Consider the following 21,907-nt stretch of genomic DNA (forward strand, 5'->3'; position numbering starts at 1 on the left):
TGGTGGGAGCCAAACCCAATGCAGCCTTCTACCCTAGATGACAGAGAAGCCAAGACTTTTACCATCTATGTGGAGAGCACTGTAGGAAAGTTCATCCTCAATGACAATGCAATGGCACATTGCTTTGCCTACAGGCAGGCCTGGTAACAGTGGAGGAGAGGAGGTACTGTGATTCTGAGGAAAGTGCTCAAGATGTTTAAGGCAGTACAGAAATTTCCAGCATTGGAGGCTAAAGGAGCTTAAGGTAAGGTAAAAACCTTGACCTGTTTCTCCCCTAAATGACAAAACCTGAAACAATTGATACTTTACCCCATTGCCTAAACTGCTCTACAGATTCACTGTATTCTTGGACGTACAGGTAGAATCTGCTGAAACCTACTTGAGAGTATATACGAGGGGTCTTCAAAACTTTTCTGCACTTTTATATTTTCATTAGAAACAGTGAGGGCAGAAGGAGTAGTAATTGGTCGTGTCTGAGAGTATCATGTGATTAGTCTTGCAAGCCGACTGACCTTTCAGTTTAGTATAAGAGCTGTCACGCTGTGGTGAAGATGGCTACGAAATTTATAAAAAAAAGTGTGGAAACGTTTAGGAGAACCCTTGGAATTTTATGTTTTATCTAATATATTTTATTCTTTTTTTCTTTTTTACCCAATGTTTTAACCTCAGGCAACGCAGGGGGTTCTTTACTGTTAGGGCTACAGGATTGTGGAATTCTCTACCACAAGAGGTGGTTTCTGCGGGAAGTATGGTTGCTTTCAAAAGACTCTTGGACGTACATCTCAATGATCAGAACATACAGGGGTATGAGGGATAATTACGGCCATACACACCTACACAGGTTGAACTGGATGGACTATTGTCTTCATTCTACCTCATGTAACTATTGAACTTTTCGACCTTTTGCCACATTTCAGGCTTCAAACATAAAGATATAAAACTGTAATTTTTTGTGAAGAATCAACAAGTGGGACACAATCATGAAGTGGAACGAAATTTATTGGATATTTCAAACTTTGTTGACCAATAAAAAACTGAAAAATTGGGCGTGCAAAATTATTCAGCCCCTTTACTTTCAGTGCAGCCAACTCTCTCCAGAAGTTCAGTGAGGATCTCTGAATGATCCAATGTTGACCTAAATGACTAATGATGATAAATAGAATCCACCTGTGTGTAATCAAGTCTCCGTATAAATGCACCTGCACTGTGATAGTCTCAGAGGTTTGTTTAAAGTGCAGAGAGCATCATGAAGAACAAGGAACACACCAGGCCGATCCGAGATACTGTTGTGGAGAAGTTTAAAGCCGGATTTGGATACAAAAAGATTTCCCAAGCTTTAAACATCCCAAGGAGCACTGTGCAAGCAATAATATTGAAATGGAAGGAGTATCAGACCACTGCAAATCTACGAAGACCTGGCCGTCCCTCTAAACTTTCAGCTCATACAAGGAGAAGACTGATCAGAGATGCAGCCAAGAGGCCCATGATCACTCTGGATGAACTGCAGAGATCTACAGCTGAGGTGGGAGACTCTGTCTATAGGACAACAATCAGTCGTATACTGCACAAATCTGGCCTTTATGGAAGAGTGGCAAGAAGAAAGCCATTTCTTAAAGATATCCATAAAAATTGTCATTTAAAGTTTGCCACAAGCCACCTGGGAGACACACCAAACATGTGGAAGAAGGTGCTCTGGTCAGATGAAACCAAAATCTAACTTTTTGGCAGTAATGCAAAACGTTATATTTGGCGTAAAAGCAACACAACTCATCACCCTGAACACACCATCCCCACTGTCAAACATGGTGGTGGCAGCATCATGGTTTGGGCCTGCTTTTCTTCAGCAGGGACAGGGAAGATGGTTAAAATTGATGGGAAGTTGGATGGAGCCAAATACAGGACCATTCTGGAAGAAAACCTGTTGGAGTCTGCAAAAGACCTGAGACTGGGACAGAGATTTGTCTTCACAATGATCCAAAACATAAAGCAAAATCTACAATAGAATGGTTCACAAATAAACATATCCAGGTGTTAGAATGGCCAAGTCAAAGTCCAGACCTGAATCCAATCGAGAATCTGTGGAAAGAACTGAAAACTGCTGTTCACAAACGCTCTCCATCCAACCTCACTGAGCTCAAACTGTTTTGCAAGGAGGAATGGGCAAAAATTTCAATCTCTCGATGTGCAAAACTGATAGAGACATACCCCAAGCGACTTACAGCTGTAATCGCAGCAAAATGTGGCGCTACAAAGTATTAACTTAAGGGGGCTGAATAATTTTGCACGCACAATTTTTCAGTTTTTTATTTGTTAAAAAAGTTTGAAATATCCAATAAATTTCATTCCACTTCATGATTGTGTCCCACTTGTTGTTGATTCTTCACAAAAAATTATAGTTTTATATCTTTATGTTTGAAGCCTGAAATGTGGCAAAAGGTCGAAAAGTTCAAGGGGGCCGAATACTTTTGCAAGGCACTGTATATATATATATATATATATATATATATATATATAGTCAATTAAATTCCTGGGATATTGATCTGGTCAGTTAAGTAGCAGAGGGGGTTGTTAGCTTAATTAATATCACAGCAGCTGAAACTGACTAACAACAGGTGCCCTAGATAGGCAACAATGAGACGACCTTGAAAACAGGAATGATTTTGCAGGTGTAGGCCACTGGTATTTTTTTTTTTCTCCTACTCATCTTTTCTGACTGTTTTTCACTAGTTTTGCATTTGGCTAGGGTCAGTGCCACTAATGGTAGCATGAGGCAATACCTGGACCCTATAGAAGTTGCACAGGCAGTCCAAATCCTCCAGGAAGGCACATCAATGGGTGTCATTGCCAGAAGGTTTGCTGTGTCTCCCAGCACAGTCTCAAGGGCATGGATGCGATTCCAGGAGACAGGCAGTTACTCTAGGAATGCTGGTTAGGGCTGTAGAAGGTCCTTATCCAAGTATCAGAACCGGTATCTGCTCCTTTGTGCAAGGAGGAACAGGATAAGCAATACCAGAGCCCTACAAAATTACCTCCAGCAGGCCACTGGTGTGAATGTCTCTGACCAAAAAATCAGAAACAGACTTCATGAGGGTGGCCGGAGGGCCCGACATCCTCTAGTTGGCCCTGTGCTCACTGTCTGGGACCAAGGAGCTTGTTGGCATTTGCTATTGAACATCAGAATAGGCAGGTCTGCCACTGACGCCCTGTGCTTTTCACAGATGAGAGCAGGTTCACCCTGAGCACATGTGACAGACGTGAAAGGGTCTGGAGAAGCTGTGGAGAACGTTATGCTACCTGTAACATCGTTCAGCACAACCAGTTTGGTGGTGGGTCAGGGATAGTCTGAGGAGGCATACCCATGGAGGGATGCACAGACCTCTAAAGGCTAGACAATAGCACCCTGTCTGCTATTATGTATCGGAATAAAATCCTTGGACCCATTGTCAGACCCTATGCTGGTGTAGTGGGTCCTGGGTTCTTCCTGGTGCACAACAATGCCCGGCCTCATGTGGCGAGAGTATGCAGCCAGTCCCTTGAGGATGAATGAATTGATACTATTGAATGGCCCCCAAATCTACACCTCTGGGACATTATGTTTCGGCCCATCTGATGCCGCCAGGTTGCACCTCTGTTCAGGAGCTCAGTGATGCCCTGGTTCAGATCTGGGAGGAAATACCTCATGACACTATCTGTCATGTCATTAGAAGCATACCCAGACATTGTCAGGCATGCACACAAGCACGTGGGGGACATACAAACTACTGAGTACCATTTTGAGTTGCTGCAATTAAATTTTAGCAAAATGGACTAGCCTGCTGCATAATTTTTTTACTTTATTTTCCGGTGTCTTTGAATTCAGCCTTCTGTAGGTTGATCATTTCCATTTCCTTTAAAGGATGTGGTACCCTTTGGTTCCTAACACATTACCCAGTCCATATCAGCCTAGATTTTCAGCATGATATTTTTCCTCTTTGAAATCTGATGTATTTTCAAAGTGTTCCTTTTATTTTTTTGAGCAGTATGTGTATATACAGTAGCTCATAAAAGTGAGTACACCCCTCACATTTTGCTGCAATGTAAAGTAGTGAGTGTACAGCTTGTATAACAGTGTAAATTTGCTGTCCCCTCAAAATAACTCAACACACAGCCATTAATGTCTAAACCGCTTGCAACAAAATTGAGTACACCCCTAAGCGAAAATGTCCAAATTGGGCCCAAAGCGTTAATATTTTGTGTGGCCACCATTATTTTCCAGCACTGCCTTCACCCTCTTGGGCATGGAGATGACCAGAGTTTCACAGGTTGCCACTGGAGTCCTCTTCCACTCCTCCATGATGACATCACGGAGTTGGTGGATATTAGAGACCTTGCGCTCCTCAACCTTTCTGTTTGAGAATGCCCCACAGATGCTCAATAGGGTTTAGGTGTGGAGACATGCTTGGCCAGTCCATCACCTTTACCCTCAGCTTCTTTAGCAAGGCAGTGGTCGTCCTGGAGGGGTATTTGGGGTTGTTATCATGTTGGAATACTGCCCTGCGGCCCAGTCTCTGAAAGGAGGGGATCATGCTCTGCTTCAGTATGTCACAGTACATGTTAGCATTCATGGTTCCCTCAATGAACGGTAGCTCCCCAGTGCCAACAGCACTCATGCAGCCCCAGACCATGACACTCCCACCACCATGCTTGACTGTAGGCAAGACACACTTGTCTTGTCTTTGTACTCCTCACCTTGTTGCCGCCACTCACGCTTGACACCATCTGAACCAAAAAAGTTCATCCTGATCTGATCAGACCACAGGACATGGTTCAAGTAATCCATGTCCTTAGACTGCTTGTCTTCAGCAAACTGTTTGCGGGCTTTCTTCTGCATCTTCCATCTAGCATGACAACCATGCAGACCAATTTGATGCAGTGTAAGACGTATGGTCTGACCAGTGACAGTCTGACCCCCCACCCCTTCAACCTCTGCAGCAATGCTGGCAGCACTCATACATCTATTTCCCAAAGACAACCTTTGGATATGACGATGAGCACATGCACTCATCTTCTTTGGTCGACCATGGCGAGACCTCTTCTGAGTGGAACCTGTGCTGTTAAACCACTGTATGGTCTTGGCAACCGTGCTGCAGCTCAGTTTCAGGGTCTTGGCAATCTTCTTATAGCCTATGCCATCTTTATGTAGAGCAACAATTCTTATTTTCAGATCCTCAGAGAGTTATTTGCCATGAGGTGCCATGTTGAACTTCTAGTGACCAGTATGAGAGAGTGAGAGCGATAACACAAAATTTAACACACCTGCTCCCCATGCACACCTGAAACCTTGTAACACTAAGGAGTCACATGACACCGGGGAGGGAAAATGGCTAATTGGGCCCAATTTGGACATTTTTACTTAAGGGTGTACTCACTTTTGTTGCCAGCGGTTTAGACATTAATGGCTATGTGTTGAGTTATTTTGAGGGGACAGCAAATTTACACTGTTATACAAGCTGTACACTCACTACTTTACATTGTAGCAAAGTATATTAAGTGAAAATCACCTGCGTCAATCTATTGTGTAAAAATAAATAGTAAAACCGTGTATAAATACTATGAAGGAGAACGCAGCTGCTCCACTTTCACTATAATAAAACAAACGCTAAACAACATAAACAGCAGTGCAGTAATCCTAATATGTGTAAGTCTCCCTACTTCAAATAATGATATACATAATTACATTATATTAATATAAACAACTGTGCAATATGTGCAATAAATAAAGTGCAATTAATCTGCCGCTAGCCAGCGGTATACATAAATTAATCTCCAATTAATGTATGTAAAGTGCATAAAACTGTAAACAATATCAGTGTAAAGTGCATATATTTATAACAAGTGCTCCAGTGCTCTGTGAAAATTGCAAATCAGTCCTTTATCTTTGCCTTGCATTAATCCATATACATTCCTAGGCATGCAAAGGCATAGTGATGGTGGGAACCTCTTAAAAGTGGTGGGAGTCTCTTGTCAGCCAATGATGGAAACCTCTTATTACCCAATACACCTCGTGGGTAGGTGGGGGCTTACCAGATAAAGTTAAACTTGAGCTTTATTTCAATGGATATGCATCTGCATACAGGACGACTCTCAAGCCCGTGGGTCCACTCCCTATGCCGTTCCTTGCACCTTCGCCAGTGTCTCCTACACAGCTCAGGCAAAAAAAACCAAGGGGCTCCACATAGCGTAATAGGTTCTTAAAATATCTTAATTTATTAAAAATGCCAGTAAAAATACACAATCGGCTTTCAAGAAAACTTCCCCGCTCCCCCCCCCGCGCGCTAACCGCTCTATGCACTAGTACCGTGTGGCTGCTGTGTTTGCTCTCAGCATACTCTCTCTACAGCAACTAGCAGGCGGATGAACGTAGCGTGTCTATCCGATTCAGATGTCCGTGGTGGGCGTGTCCGTCAGCTTTACATGTTTCGTCATTACGTTGACGTCCTCGGAAGCTGACATGACTGACATTGCCAGATTAAACTGACACCACTGGTATTGCCAGATGTAGGAAGAAATGGACAGTTGAGGTGACTGACCTGCAGGGAGATGACTGGGAGGAAGTGTGGGTTGCACCCTTTAAATATTTGGTGGCTGCCAGAGACAAACTCATTCAGTTTAAATTTCTGCACACGATCTACTATACCCCTGCCCGCCTAGTAAAGATTTATCCAACGTCATTGGCTGAATGTTGGCGTTATAGTATGTATGTGGGAGGGTGCGCTGATAGTCGTTAAAGCTGCTACCGGTATTCAGTGCCAGATGAATATAAATAATAATTGAAAATGATAAGGTGCGCTAAAACAAATGTATGAATCCAACTCAAGCAAAATAAAAATTGCAATCAAACATGTATATTGGATAATAGGTGAATGGTGTATTTCAAAAGTCCATAATAAATCAATCATAAGTGTCCATATGTGATGAATTCGAACTGGTGATCCACAGAATAAAAAGTTTCTTCAACTTCAGTGTGAAAAACCCACCACCAAGTGAAATTCCTCCTTACCAGACGGAAATAAGGTGCACGCAAAAATACAAATCTACTGATGACCCCAAATCATAAGTGCTTCCAATCTCCAAGTGAAACACCCAAAATGGTCCCTTACCAGACAGCAGGTAATAAGTGCTTGTAATTCCACTTATATCCACTACCTCCTCCTCCGTATCCAGCCTACAGCACGGTAACTCTCAGACCACAAAGTCGGTGATTTCCAAGCATAGGATGTAAAAGGATAAAGCAGCCAATAGTGTGATATCTTCTACACAGTTTATTTGAAAAAACAATATTGCACTTTCAGGAGATGAATGGTAAATCAGCATAGATGGTATTATTGCAGGAATTCCTTAAGCTGGGCTTGCGTCCGGCTGCAGCACGGACCACGAGCAATCGTACTTGACGGTTACGCCTCCTCGCTGACGCGTTTCTTCCTATTGGACATCGACCGAGATAGGAGTGGTTTGCGTACCGTCACTTCCGCCTTATATGCATCTGAACTAGCTGCCATACTTCCGGTGTCCGCAAAGGACGTCTATCCCTTCCGTATAGATGCCAATATGAGGATGCAATTTGAATGGAAACCGAAGCAATTTGCTACATTACGGAACTACTAGGTCCCGATCTAGTGACAAAGTCAATCTATATATTGAAAATAAGCCAATTGCCGTAACGATCTAAATTCCAAAAATGGTGACACCGGAAGTGATAGATAGCATAGTTCCTTTGTGCCTATACCCCAGTTTAGCATTTAAAAAGTGTTTTTCTTTCATATTTAAAATATATAGAAATAAAACAGTTGCAATAAAATTATTCCCTCACAGATTCTCGGCAAACATTCGACACTGGGCCACAAATCATTGGGGATCAATTATAAAATAGATTAAAAATAGCTAAAAAAAATTTTTTGGCATAACTACCAAAAAAATTTATATTAAAATATTTAAAATAGATAAAAGAAGATGAATAAAGAAATGAGAAGTGTACATGTATGTTTCAACTATTGTTGATATGGGCGTTGATATCCCACTCTACGTTGTGTCCTAGGGGTCTGGAACATCTGAGCTCGTATATCCAGAAAGTCTCCCTCCTGGATATACATCTTCTCAGATTGCTCCCCCTCCAGTGCGGCACATATTTTTCTATGGCGATTATTTTCAAATTTTTCGGACTTTTCTTATGGCACTTGGCATAGTGTTGAAACACACTATGCCCCGGGAAGCCTTTATAAATGTTGGCCAGATGTTTGCCAATACGTATCGAGGCAGTACAGATGATTCTTCCCACGTATTGTAAATTGCAGTCACATTCTAATAGGTATACTACCCCCTTAGTGTGACAGGAAATACAATCCCTAATGGGGTACTCTTTCCCTGTAACTGTGGATCGAAATTTGTTGGTTCTAACTGTGTTAGCTTCTTTACATATTCTACACTGTTTACAAGGGAAGAAGCCTTTCATGTCAGTAAAAATCCTTGACATGTGCGGCTTCTCCACAGGGTTCCGTGCTATCATGTCTTTCAAATTTCGAGCTTTCTTGTAAATAACCTTTGGAATAATAGGTAACACAGGTCCAAGGATCTTGTCCCCTTGTAGGACTCCCCAGTGCTTCCGAAAAACGTGGTTCAGCCATTTATAATGGCATGAGAATTGGGTGAGAAAGGCGAATTCAGAATGAGAATTGTTTCTCCCTGGAGCACCTCCATCTTTCGGTGCGACTAATGCCTCTTGTTTAACCGAACTGAGAGTTTGGATTTCCTTATCCAGTTCTTCTGGTTTGTATCCCTTTTCCAAGAATCTCTGTTTTAAAGTTGATGCCTGATCAAGGAAATCTGTATCCTCTGTACAATTTCGCCTGATTATTCTGAGCTGTCCCTTGGGTACAGCTCTAAGCCAGGTGGGATGATGGCAACTGTCCAGCGCTATAAAACCGTTCCTGTCGGTGGGCTTAAAGTAGGATTTGGTCTTAAAACCCGAGCCTTGTCTCAGAATCGTAAGATCTAGAAAGTTCACTGCTCTAGCACTATGTTGGTACGTAAATCTGATGCCCCAATCATTACAGTTCAGATCTTCCATGTGCCTTTGTAGTGAACTTTTGTCACCTTGCCATACCATCAATGTGTCATCTATATAGCGCCTCCAGAGAATAAGTTCCTTGGCTCTGTTAGAGAAGACATTTCTGTCTTCCCATAAGGCCATGAATAGGTTAGCTAAGCTGGGGGCAAATTTTGCCCCCATAGCTACACCTAGGCGCTGACGATAGAACGTATAACCATAGTAGAAGTAATTATGTTCAGTACCAAATACCAAGAGGTCCAAAATGAACTTCTTTTGTTCAAACGGAATTTCGTAATTCCCGTCTAAAAAGGTGCAGACGGCTTCGTAACCTATATGGTGTGGTATAACCGTATATAATGATGTCACATCTGCTGTGACTAGCAATACGTCACCTTTAACCTCTAACTTGGTCATTTCCTGGATTCATTGGGTCGTATCCTTCAGGTAGGCGGGTGTCTCCTGTACTAATGGTTGCAAGAAGAAATGTATATATCTTCCTATTCTAGAGGTCACGGAATCAATCCCGCTGACTCCCTGGTGGTCTAGTGAGGCTTTTGTGCACCTTCGGAAGATAATAAATCGTGGGTATCCTGGGGGCCAGCGGGATCAGGAATTCTTTCTCCTTTTTATTTATAATCCCATTTTCAAAACCTTTATTGACTATTTTCTCCAATTTTTTCTTATAAAGGTGTGTGGGGTCTTTTTTCAAGATCTCATACGTGTCATTGTCTGAAAGGAGTCTCTCCATTTCATTCCTGTATTGATCTTTGCTTAACAACACAATACCCCCTCCTTTGTCCGCAGGTAATTTAAATATGAAAGAAAAACACTTTTTAAATGCTAAACTGGGGTATAGGCACAGAGGAACTATGCTATCTATCACTTCCGGTGTCACCCTTTTTGGAATTTAGATCGTTACGGCAATTGGCTTATTTTCAATATATAGATTGACTTTGTCACTAGATCGGGACCTAGTAGTTCCGTAATGTAGCAAATTGCTTTGTTTTCCATTCAAATTGCATCCTCATATTGACATCTATACGGAAGGGATAGACGTCCTTTGCGGACACCGGAAGTATGGCAGCTAGTTCAGATGCATATAAGGCTGAAGTGACGGTACGCAAACCACTCCTATCTCGGTCGATGTCCAATAGGAAGAAACGCATCAGAGAGGAGGCGTAACCGTCAAGTACGATTGCTCGTGGTCCGTGCTGCAGCCTGACGCGAGCCCAGCTTAAGGAATTCCGGCAATAATACCATCTATGCTGATTTACCATTCATCTCCTGTAAGTGCAATATTGTTTTTCCAAATAAACTGTGTAGAAGATATCACACTATTGGCTGCTTTATCCTTTTACATCCTATGCTTGGAAATCACCGACTTTGTGGTCTGAGATTTACCGTGCTGTAGGCTGGATACGGAGGAGGAGGTAGTGGATATCAGTTGAATTACAAGCGCTTATTACCTGCTGTCTGGTAAGGGACCATTTTGGGTGTTTCACTTGGAGATTGGAAGCACTTATGATTTGGGGTCATCAGTAGATTTGTATTTTTGCGTGCACCTTATTTCCGTCTGGTAAGGAGGAATTTCACTTGGTGGGTTTTTTTCCAAATATGAATTTTATTCAGGATTTTCAAACAATACATACATGTAACATTTCAGCATAAAAAGCCATCTCTATTACAATAATTATCATTACATCCTTTTTTATATCTTATTTATCCTATAATCCTGTATTTTTTCCCACTTTTTTTCCCCTTTCCCGTCCCACCCAAAAAATAAAAAAAAATAAAAATTTTTTTCTTTTCTTTCCTTTTATTCCCCTTTAAAATTCTGAACCCCTATGAACCACGGCTGTCGATTAGGAGAAGTCATCTTCTCCTCAGATCTATTCCTCCTAACTTATCCTATAACATATTATTACCCTCTTCAGAAACCATAAAGTGGTTCCATGGATCCCAAATTTTTTTGTATTTCTCCTGTCTATTTTGTGAAAAAGCAATTAACTCTTCCATTCTTCTCATTTCTTCTACTCTATTTATCCATTCTGCTAATGCGGGTGGTTGTGTTTTCTTCCAGTTGCCTGGAATGCATGCTTTAGCCGTATTAACCAGGAAGGGGATGATAGAACTTTCATATCTCTTTACCGGTATATCTGATAGATGTAGCAAAAAAAAACCCGGGTCCTCCTCCACTTTATGTTCCGTGAATTTCTGTATAATATTCCTGACCCCCGCCCAGAATGGCTTTATTTCAGGACAGGACCAGAAGATATGGAACACCGTGCCTATTTCTTTCCTACATCTCCAGCAATTATTTGTTTCTCTCGGGAACCAAGTATGTATTTTCTTGGGTGTGATGTACCATCTTGTTATGACCTTATAATTCAGCTCCTGAATCTTCGTACATCTAGCTGTCTTAAAAGCAAGTTTCAATATCCTCTGGACCTGGTCCCCCGACAGATCGATTGCCAAATCTCTTGCCCACTTTCCCACCCACGGGAGCTGCGGTTGTTCCTCTGGATTTATTAACATGTCATAGGCAACCGATAGTGTACGTGATATATTTCCTGATTTTACACAGTAATTTTCAAATCTCGTTAGTTTTCTACCATAGCTACCCGGGTTTGATATTGAGACCAAGTAGTGATGTAATTGGACCGCTTGCCAAAAGGATATATCGAATGGTCCGTTTCTATCCACCAATTGGTTTACTGTGGGCCATTTATTTTGTATTAAAAAAGACGAGGCTTGTTCCTGCTTCATTTTCCTCAATATTGGGAACTGTCTAGTATCTAGACCCGGGGTAAACTGGGGATTCCCCAGAATCGGGAACAAAGGTGACTCTTTCTCTGTCAATTTATTATATGTGCTTGGTTGTGTACATACTCGAAGTGTGTTGCCAATTATTGGGTGTTGTTTCAGGTCCTTAGGCAGAGATTCATAACACCACAAAGCCCTTTTTAGGTCTACTTCCGTTTGTGCCTGTTCAATTTGTATCCATACTTTATTTTCTGATTGATGCCACCAGTCTAGTACTCTGCTCACCTGAGCTGCCTGATAATATATGTAAACGTCAGGGATTGCCAACCCGCCCCTCTCCTTTGGTAAGGATAAAATTCTACGCGCTATTCTAGGTTTTTTATAAGACCATATATATTTCAGAAATAGGGAATGTGTTGCCTTAAAAAAGGCCCTTGGGATTTTCACTGGTAATGCTCTTATCAGGTAGAGGAATTTTGGTAAGATCATCATCTATAATAGGTTACATTTACCAAACCATTGCCATTGTTCCAATAATTTCCTGGTCATATTCAACAAGGGTGGAAAATTTAAGTCATAAACTTGTGATAACTTTGCCGGTATATATGTCCCTAAATACTTTACTGCTTCGTCTTTCCATTTAAAGCCAAAATTGCTTTTCAACAGGTTAACTTGGGTCACTGGCATCCCCACCCCCATTGCCTCTGATTTTCCATAATTAATCTTTAAATAAGACATGGTCCTAAATTTTTTGAACTCCTGAATCAGGTTTGGCAGCGAGATTCCCGAATTCGACATAGAAAATAGAAGGTCATCTGCATACGCAGCTATCTTGTATTGCCTTCCCTTTATTTTTATTCCTTCGATATCTTGGTTAAGTCTAACCCTACACAAGAAAGGTTCCACTGTCAGAGCAAATAGCAAGGGCGACAATGGGCAGCCCTGTCTTGTACCATTGCTTACCGGGAAAGCCTCTGACAGGAGCCCGTTAACTTTCACCCTTGCCGTTGGTTCTGTGTATACTCTCGCTATTCTATCCAGCATGACCTTTCCTAAGCCAATGTAACCAGGCACCGAGAACAAAAAGGGCCATCCCACTCGATCGAATGCCTTCTCGGCGTCCGTGCTCAGGACTACACAAGGGATTTTTTTTTCCTTCACTACTTGTAATATATTCAATATTCTTGTAGTATTATCTCTTGCTTCCCTCGATCTTAAGAAGCCAACCTGGTCTAGCTGCACTATGCTCGGGAGGGATCTTGCTAGTCTATTTGCTAAGATTTTAGTATACAGCTTTAGATCTACATTTAACAAAGATATGGGTCTATAACTACTACATTGTGCTGGGTCCTTCCCTTCTTTTAATATTAGTGAAATGTGAGCTGTAAGAGTGTCCCTGGACAGCTTACCCTCTACATCTGTTGCATTATACAATTTTTCCAAATAGGGACCTAAGATATGGATCAATGTCTGATAATAGCATGTTGTCAGGCCATCCGGGCCAGGAGCCTTCCCCTGTTTCATTGTTTTTAGTGTTTGTTGTATCTCCTCAATGGTGATCCTAGTCTCTAGATATTCTCTATCTTCCTCCTTTAATTTGGGAAGTTGTGATTGAGCTAAATAACTTTCCATATCTTTTTGCCTAGGCGACGTTTCTTTTAAATTGTATAATGCAGTATAATAGTTTTCAAATTCCCCCAGTATTTGTGCTGGTAAGGATTTCTTAATACCTTTTGCTGTAGTTATATGGGGAATATATGACCTTGATTTCTGCCTTTGTATGGATCTAGCCAACACTTTTCCACATTTGTTACCAGATTCATAATTTAGCTTATGCCCTCTTTGTATTGCGGCCTTCGCTTTAAACTGCAGTAAGTCTGTTATTTGCCTTCTGACTGATTTTAATTCTGCTATTGTTTTGTCTACTACGCTTTGTTTATGCTCTATCTCTAGGGTCCTAAGTTTTTCCACAAGTTGTGACAGCTGTTTATTCCTTTCCCTCTTAATACGTGAGCCGTGTTTAATAAAAATGCCTCTAACCACTGTCTTATGAGTCTCCCATAACGTTCCTATGCTACAACTAGGTAGATCATTTATCTCAAAAAAGGCTTTCATCTCTTCCTCTACTTCTTTTAATATCTCCTCTTTCTGTAACAAGCTCTCATTTAGCCTCCACATATTCCCCCTCTGAGTAGGGTTTATTCCTAGGCTATATATTAGCGTTATAGGTGCGTGGTCAGGCCACGTGATACTTTCTATTCCGGTTTCTTTCACTGCCTGAAGCTGCCCATGTGGTATAAAAAAAAAATCAATTCTGGAGTAATTCTTGTGTGGTATAGAGAAAAATGTGTAATCCTTTTCGGATGGATGTTGCAGGCGCCAAACCTCAATCAATTGGGCCTCATGTAGAGCTTTTAAAATCCTTTTATTCATTCCCCCTGTAAGTGTTGAGGACCCTGATGAAGTATCCATTTTTGGTGACATAGGAACATTAAAATCCCCACCTATAATTAGTTGGCCTTCCGTAAAATTTACCAGTTCACCTAGAGTTCTATATATGAACCTATCTTGTCGGTTATTCGGTGCGTACACCGTTGCCATTGTTACTTGTATATCGCCAAATAATCCTTTGACAAATAGGAACCTCCCCTCAGGGTCCCAAACACTATCTTGAAGGGTCCATGGAATCTCTTTTGCTATTAATATGGATACCCCCCTTGACTTCGATTTTGAATACGTAGAATGATATACATATGGGAAGTGTTTATTTTTTAAAAAAGGTAGTTTATCTGTCCTGAAATGTGTCTCCTGTATGAAAGCCACACTGGTGCGCAAACGTCTCAAATCTGTCACTAGCATATGTCTTTTCTCTGGTACATTTAACCCTTTAACGTTATATGACACAATTTTTAAATCCTCCATCGACAGCCGTGGATCACTAAATGCTCAAAAAAAAAAAAACACCCCTTCCCTCTCCCTCTAATGACGTGTAAGAGATACCGGTCCTACACTAAGGACCGCTTCTCTCTCCCGTCACCTTGGATAAATATTTTATCCCTATTTCACACGGCACTTTATGGGTGCCACCTGTGTGACTTTCTCCGTGGGTCGATATGCCCCGGAGTGTTCCCCTGCGGGCTATCCCGTGCCCCCTCCCGCTCGATCTATCTTCGATCTTTTAATTTGTAAAGCCCAAGCCAGTTTCCCCTCTCTCAAAGTAAAGCCTCCCCCTACCCCCGTCTCCCGTCTAGGGATACAAGCAATAATTACAACCTGGAGGGGGGGGGGATAGAGAGCAGAGGAGTGGAGAGAGCAGAAGAAAGTATAAAAAAAAAAAAAAGAGACTTAATATTCTAGGTCTGTGCAATCAAAATATAAGGGAGGTCCAAAAAGAAGGAACCATCCTTAAAGTGAGAAAAAAAAAAACCCTCAACAAAAACGCAAAAAAAAAAAAACGCAAAAAAAAAAAAAACAACCCCAGAGGGACCTAGTATTTTAGGTCTTGTGTAGTCAAAATATAAGAGAGGCCCAAAAAAAAAAAAAAAAAGGAACCATCCTTGAAGTGAAGGGAAAAAAAAAAAAAAAAATCCTCCTCTCTCCCCCACCCTCCCCCCCACCCATGGCAGGCAGAGGGCGGGGGCACTTAACTGCCTCCCCCCTCTCCCTCCGCCCCCCCAAGCTACCTCCTCTTCCCCTCAATGTCCCCAAATCCCGATAAGTAACAGTTCGTTTTACTCTCTTCCTCTTATTATCCTGTATATAGGGGTTTCCCCCAGATCTCGTCACATTTCCTCACCCCGCCCCCCCCTCCGTTAGGTGAGGGCAGTGGGAAATAGGCGAGAGTTGGTGGAGGAAAGGGGAGAGACCCCAGTGCGCAGCTAAAGCCGAGCCCGGGCTAGCCTTATAGCCTCAGATGAAACCACCCTATACTTGTGTCCGCCTCTGGTTTCCCTCTCCCTCCCACCCCCACCCACGTCCAACCCCCCCCCCCCCCACTCCCTAAAAAGAAAAAGAAAACAGCAAAAAAAATACCACTAGGTGAAAACATGACTATACAGCAGAATCTCTCAAGGCTCTTGCGCCAGCTGTTTAAAACAATATACTACAGATATTCAGAATGTGTTAAGTAATACAAATGTGCTAAGTCGAAGAGGGGGGGAAAAAAAAAAAAATTATGGTGTAGACAGAATATGAGGACGGACCCTGCAAAGAGCCATCCTTAAAGTGAGGGAAAGGAAAAAAAAAAAAAAAGTGGGTTTTTTTCACACTGAAGTTGAAGAAACTTTTTATTTTGTGGATCACCAGTTCTAATTCATCACATATGGACACTTATGATTGATTTATTATGGACTTTTGAAATACACCATTCACCTATTATCCAATATACATGTTTGATTGCAATTTTTATTTTGCTTGAGTTGGATTCATACATTTGTTTTAGCGCACCTTATCATTTTCAATGAATGTTGGCGTTGCTCCGCCTCCCCAGCGGATGCGACCCATGTTTTCTGGGACTGTGTTCAGATCCAGCGGTTCTGGTCAGAGGTAATGTCCTGTTTTGCAGGAGTGCTGCTGACCCCGATTCCACTGACCCCGAGAGTATGTCTATTGGGTTTGGTGGAGGAGGTGGTGCCCTCGGTAGCACATAGAACTTTACTGGTTATTCTTCTATTTTATGCAAAAAAGGCTATCCTACTACATTAGAAAAAGGTAACTCCCCCCTTGCTGTTGTTCTGGAAGGGCCTGGTGAATGCAGTGCTACCTCTTTATAAGGCGACCTACATTTCCAGGGGTTGCCCCAAAAAATTTGAGAAGGTATGGAGGGCGTGGGTTGAGTCTTCGGGCACTGTGAGTTAATGATATCTACTATGCTTTGCTAAACACTGGCTTCGCATTTGCAAATTTGGTACCTCAACCATGATTGCTTTTATTATTTTCTAAGTAACTAGGACAGTTTTGCATAGGAAGTGTTTGAGAGCTTTATTTCCACGGTTCGGTGTACGGCGGAGTGCTCCATGGCGCCGGCCTGTGCCGATCAACTTGCCTCGGTAATCCTGGACTCTTTATCAGATTGCTGATGATTGTTTGGGGGAGGGTGGGGGGGGGGGTTGTTGTTTAGAGAGTTTTTTTTTTTTGTATAGTTAGTTGCCCCTGAAGTGGTCTTTGGGGTGCTTTGTTTTTCTTGTGTTAATGTCTGTTATTGTCTTCCTTAAAAAACGAATAAAAATTATTTTTCAAAAAAAAGTTTTGAAAAATAAAGACAATTTGTGACACAAATCTGGTACAGAACATGTTAATTTTTGTTTAATGCTTAATAGCTGGCTTGCTGGCACCCTGTGGTGGGTGGCTGGCTGGCACCCTGTTGTGGGTGGCTGGCTGGCTGGCACCCTGTGGTGGGTGACTGGCTGGCACCCTGTGGTGGGTGGCTGGCACCTTGTGGGGTAGGTGGGTGGCTGGCACAGGGCCTGTGGGCGGCTGGCTGGTACAGTGCCTGTGGCTGGATGGTACAGGGCCTGTGGGTGGCTGGCTGTCTGGCACCCTGTCTGTGGGTGGCTGGCTGTCTGGCACCCTGTGGTGGGTGGCTGGCTGGCTGGCACCCTGTGGTGGGTGGGTGGGTGTCTGGCTGCCTGGCACCCTGTGGTGGGTGGCTGGCTGGTACAGGCCCTGTGGTTGGCTGGCTAGCTGGTACAGTGCCTGTGGCTGGCTGGTACAGGGCCTGTGGGTGGCTGGCTGGCTGGTACAGAGCCTGTACATAAACCTGCTCTCATCTGTGAAAAGCACAGGGCACCAGTGGCGGACCTGCTAATTCTGATGTTCAATGGCAAATGCTAATCGAGCTCCATGGTGCTGGGCAGTGAGCACAGGGTCCACTAGAGGATATCGGACTCTCAGGTCACCCTCATGAAGTCTGCTTCTGATTGTTTGGTCAGAGACATTTACACCAGTGACCTGCTAGAGGTCATGTTGTAGGGCTCTGGAAGTGCTCCTCCTGTCGTTCATTGCATAGAGGAAAAGATACTGGTCCTGCTGATGGGTAAGGACCTTCTACGGCCATGACTAGCTCTCCTAGCGTAACTGCCTGTCTCCTGGAATCTCCTCAATGCTCTGGAGACTGTGCTGGGATACACAGAAAACCTTCTGGCAATGGCAGGTATTGATGTTACATCCTGGAGGAGTTAAAATGCCTGTGCAACCTCTATAGGGTCCAGGTATCGCATCATGCTACCAGTAGTGACACTGACCCTAGCCAAATGCAAAACTAGTGAAAAACAGTCAGAAAAGATGAGTAGGGAAAATAAATGTCAGTGGCCCCTACCTGTAAAAACCATTCCTGTTTTCGAGGTCCTCTCATTGTTGCCCATCCAGTGCACCTGTTGTTAATTTCATTAACACAAAAGCAGCTGAAACTAATTACCAACCCCCTCTGCTACTAAACTGACCAGATCAATATCCCAGGAGTTTACTTGACTTGATGCTATACTCTCAGCATGAGAAAAAATGTGCCCTTTAGGGCATTGGGAGGAAGTGAATTATGACGTTGCTTCGGTCCTCCAAGGCTATAGAGTGGAGTGGGAGCTATCTTGCCCTCACTCGACTTCCTGCCTAGGACTACAACATACCGGATCGTTTTCCCTGCTACCGACGGCTCCAGGAAAGGTCGGAAGAGGGGACACCTCTCCCACTGCCCATAAAAGTGATCCCGCGGCGAATCCGCCACTGGGACCACTTTCATGTGAAAGGGGACCGTCCACCCTGTAAGAAAATACCGGGGTTATGGCAGGTATTTAACGTCAAAGTAGCGGGTGGTCCGAAAGTGGTTAATAGAGTGAAGGACACATAACAAGTTTTGATATTTATGTACTGTAAAGCAGCCTATAACAGCTACTCCTTTCTGCTTCAACCATCTTCTCTGAGGTGTCTGGATATTCTTCGTCATCTTGGTGTACAATACAGATTCCATTCTCCCAAACTACATAGATTGAACTAGATGGACTTGCATCATTTTTTTAACCATACTATGTAACTGTACTTAAAATAACGTGTTATACAACTCTTGCTCTCCTCGTTTTTTCACAAAAAACAATCTATATTTTTCAGAGTTTTAACTAAACCTCAACTCACCTCAACTAAACATGTGTGGAAACTTTATATAGCAACTAGTTCCCCTAAAGAAATATTGTACACTTCCGGTAGATTTTGTTTATTGTCTGACAATTTTATGATCCAAGAATCTACATCATTAGCTGCTTCACCCTTTCAGAAGAAGCTTTCACTACTTTTACAATTTTGGCTCAAAAGATATCCAATATTGCATATTCATTTTTGGCTGGAGATTTCATAATTGTCTTTGATTTAACTCTTGAAAAATGTAATAATTAGCCCATAAATTAATATAAATTAAAGGCTATACTTACTTTTACCCTGAGTATTGCTTTTACTCATGAACAAGTGCTAACACCTTTTCTTTAACATATCTCTGCTCGAGCTACAATTTGTTCCTAAAGCTTGGTCAGACAATAGCATTGTCCCAGCAGCTTTTAATCCTTCTGATATTCCCTCCCAGCCCTTTAAATGGCATCTAAATGAGTTCTTGTTGACCAACCCTAAAATAGTTACTATCTTAAAACTTAATTTCCAAAAACAATTGCAATTAAAATATTTCTCTATACACTACTTGACCTGCTCAAAAAACCTATATACTAAATTCATTATCCAGCAAGCTTCCCTGCACACAAAATAAACACACAGAAGTTCAATCCAAATGTCCAAAATTTCTTAGACAAGAAAACAAATTTTTGTCCAACACCAATGTCTCTTGCTATCCTGAATAGGAAAATTTCTGATGAAGTTCAATCCTATATAAAACAACCACTCCATTGCTGAGATATGGTCCCCCAAAGTTTGTTGGGAAACCAACACTTATGGGAGTGTCAGCCCCTTTGGGCCCCCCACATCTCTAGTGGTTTGTCCTGCCAGTCTCCAGGCCAAAATTCAGGACACATTGGTGTTGTGTGGTAGCAGAAGAAGACTTGACGGGGACCCAGGAGATGGACATTCCCAGAAGTGTTGGCTGACTTTGGTTTGTACTTTTCTTTATAAAATAATTTTCAATGTTAGTAACTGGAGTATCTTGCCCTGAACACTACTCAAAGCACGGCTTTTCAATTACTCCTATTTGTTTCTTTTTTCTGTTAGCAATTTTTAAAAATCACTTAAAATGCATTAATCTAATAATGACCAAAAAATCATTTATCAATGCAGCATAATTTCATTAGTCAGGTGAAGTGAAAGCTTCTGATTAATATGCATCCCTTCAGCAAAACAGAACATATAATAATCAATTTTTTGGGGGAAAAAAATCTATTGATTATATAAATTATTATAATTACTTTACCAAAGACAGCAGACTCGTTCTGTGCTTTTTCCACAGGAGCACTTCTGTTCTGCACTGGATCCCTCAGTCTGTCTGTTGACTCCTCCTGCCAGTCCCTCTCCTCCTTCAGTTGTCTCCAGATGACTGATGGCATATAAACTCTTGATTGTTCTTCAACTGATACAGACTTGAAGCCCTCTTCTGTTTCTTCATGAGCCTCTTGTGCTAGAACATGAATAAATAAGAACAATGTAAAGTGATACATGTCACCTACAGCCTATGTAATGTATTTGAAATACTTTTGTACTTTAGTCAATAGATGCTCAGAAACCACTGACAGTTCTACAGTTCTTGGGTATTCTTCTACACAGTGGCGTCGGAAAAGGGGGGGGGATTACCTTGGCTACAGCTCAGAGTGGGCCCCGGGTCGCCTATCCCTAATGACAATTATTAGCCCCGATTCCCAAGGCCTGGGGTAGGCCGGAAACTCTGGGATTGGCTGCCTGCCCTGGGGCTGCTTTGGGATGCCTCTGAAGAGGAGGGCGAGCGCCACCAATGGTTTACACAGAGCGGTGATCTCCTGCTTACACGGCACAGCCAAGTGTCAAACAAAGTCCCGCCTCTTGGACCAGCTCCTATGATGGATGTCTCACTGGTCCAATGCCAGGACATATAATGTCCATCATAGGAGCCAGTCCAGGAGGTGGGACTTCATATGACACTTGGCTGCACCAGGTAAGCAGGAGATCCCCGCTCTGTGTAAACCAGCGGTGGCGCTCGCCCTCCTCCTCAGAGGCAGCCCTGCAAAGCACCCCCAGGGCAGGCAGCCAATCCCCGAGTGTGGCAACGTCCGCATGGCGCCGGGTAAGCGGAAGATCCCCACTCAATGTAAACTGGCTGCTCTCCTCTCCCCATGTACTGGCAAGGCTTCGCTGATAGGCACTGGCAAGGCTGCGTTAATGGGCACTAGCAAGGCTGCGTTGATGGGTACTGGCGAGGCTGCGCTGATGGGCACAGGTAAGGCTGAGCTGATAGGCACCGGCATGGCTGTCTTGATGGGCACTGGCAAGGCTACGCTGATGGGCACGGGTGAAGCTGAGCTGATGGGCACTGATCAGGCTGCATTGATTTACACTGATCGGGCCACACTGATGATTTGATGGGCACTGGTGAGGCTGCATGGATGGGCATTGGTGAGGCTGAGCTGATGGGCACTGATAACGCTGCATTGATTGGCACTGGGGAGGCTAAGCTGAGTGGCACTGGTGAGGCTAAGCTGAGTGGCACTGGTGAGGCTAAGCTGATGGGCTCTGGTGAGGCTGAGCTGATGGGCATTGGTGAGGCTGAGCTGATGGGCATGGTGAGGATGCATTGATGGGCACTGGTGAGGCTAAGCTGCTGGACATTGAAAAGGGTGGAATTAATGGGCACAGGTAAGGCTGCACTGATGGGCTTTGTTGAGGCTGCATTGATGGGCACTGATGAGGCTGAGCTGATGGGCACTGGTGAGGCTGCATTGATGGGCATTGGTGAGGCTGCATTAATGGGCATTGGTGAGGCTGAGCTAATGGGCACTGATGAGGCTGCATTGATGGGCACTGATGAGGCTGAGCTGATGGGCATTGGTGAGGCTGCATTGATAGGCACTGGACAATGTGCATGGTAGGGGAATTGGGCAGGGGTGA

At 43.0% G+C, this 21,907-nt stretch overlaps 1 protein-coding gene across 2 annotated transcripts in view; it reads right to left on the reverse strand.

Annotated features, from left to right (window-relative positions):
* Positions 1 to 21,907, reverse strand: part of ARHGEF33 (Rho guanine nucleotide exchange factor 33) — a 242,473-nt gene that overhangs the window by 111,975 nt on the left and 108,591 nt on the right. For both annotated transcript variants that reach the window (XM_082252137.1, XM_082252136.1), the window contains exon 7: positions 20,244 to 20,447. In XM_082252137.1, the coding sequence (XP_082108263.1) occupies positions 20,244 to 20,447 (204 nt within the window). The remainder of the gene's footprint in view (positions 1 to 20,243; positions 20,448 to 21,907) is intronic.

This window comes from Pelophylax lessonae (assembly GCF_965119305.1).
Source record: "Pelophylax lessonae genome assembly, chromosome: 3".
NCBI lineage: Eukaryota > Metazoa > Chordata > Amphibia > Anura > Ranidae > Pelophylax > Pelophylax lessonae.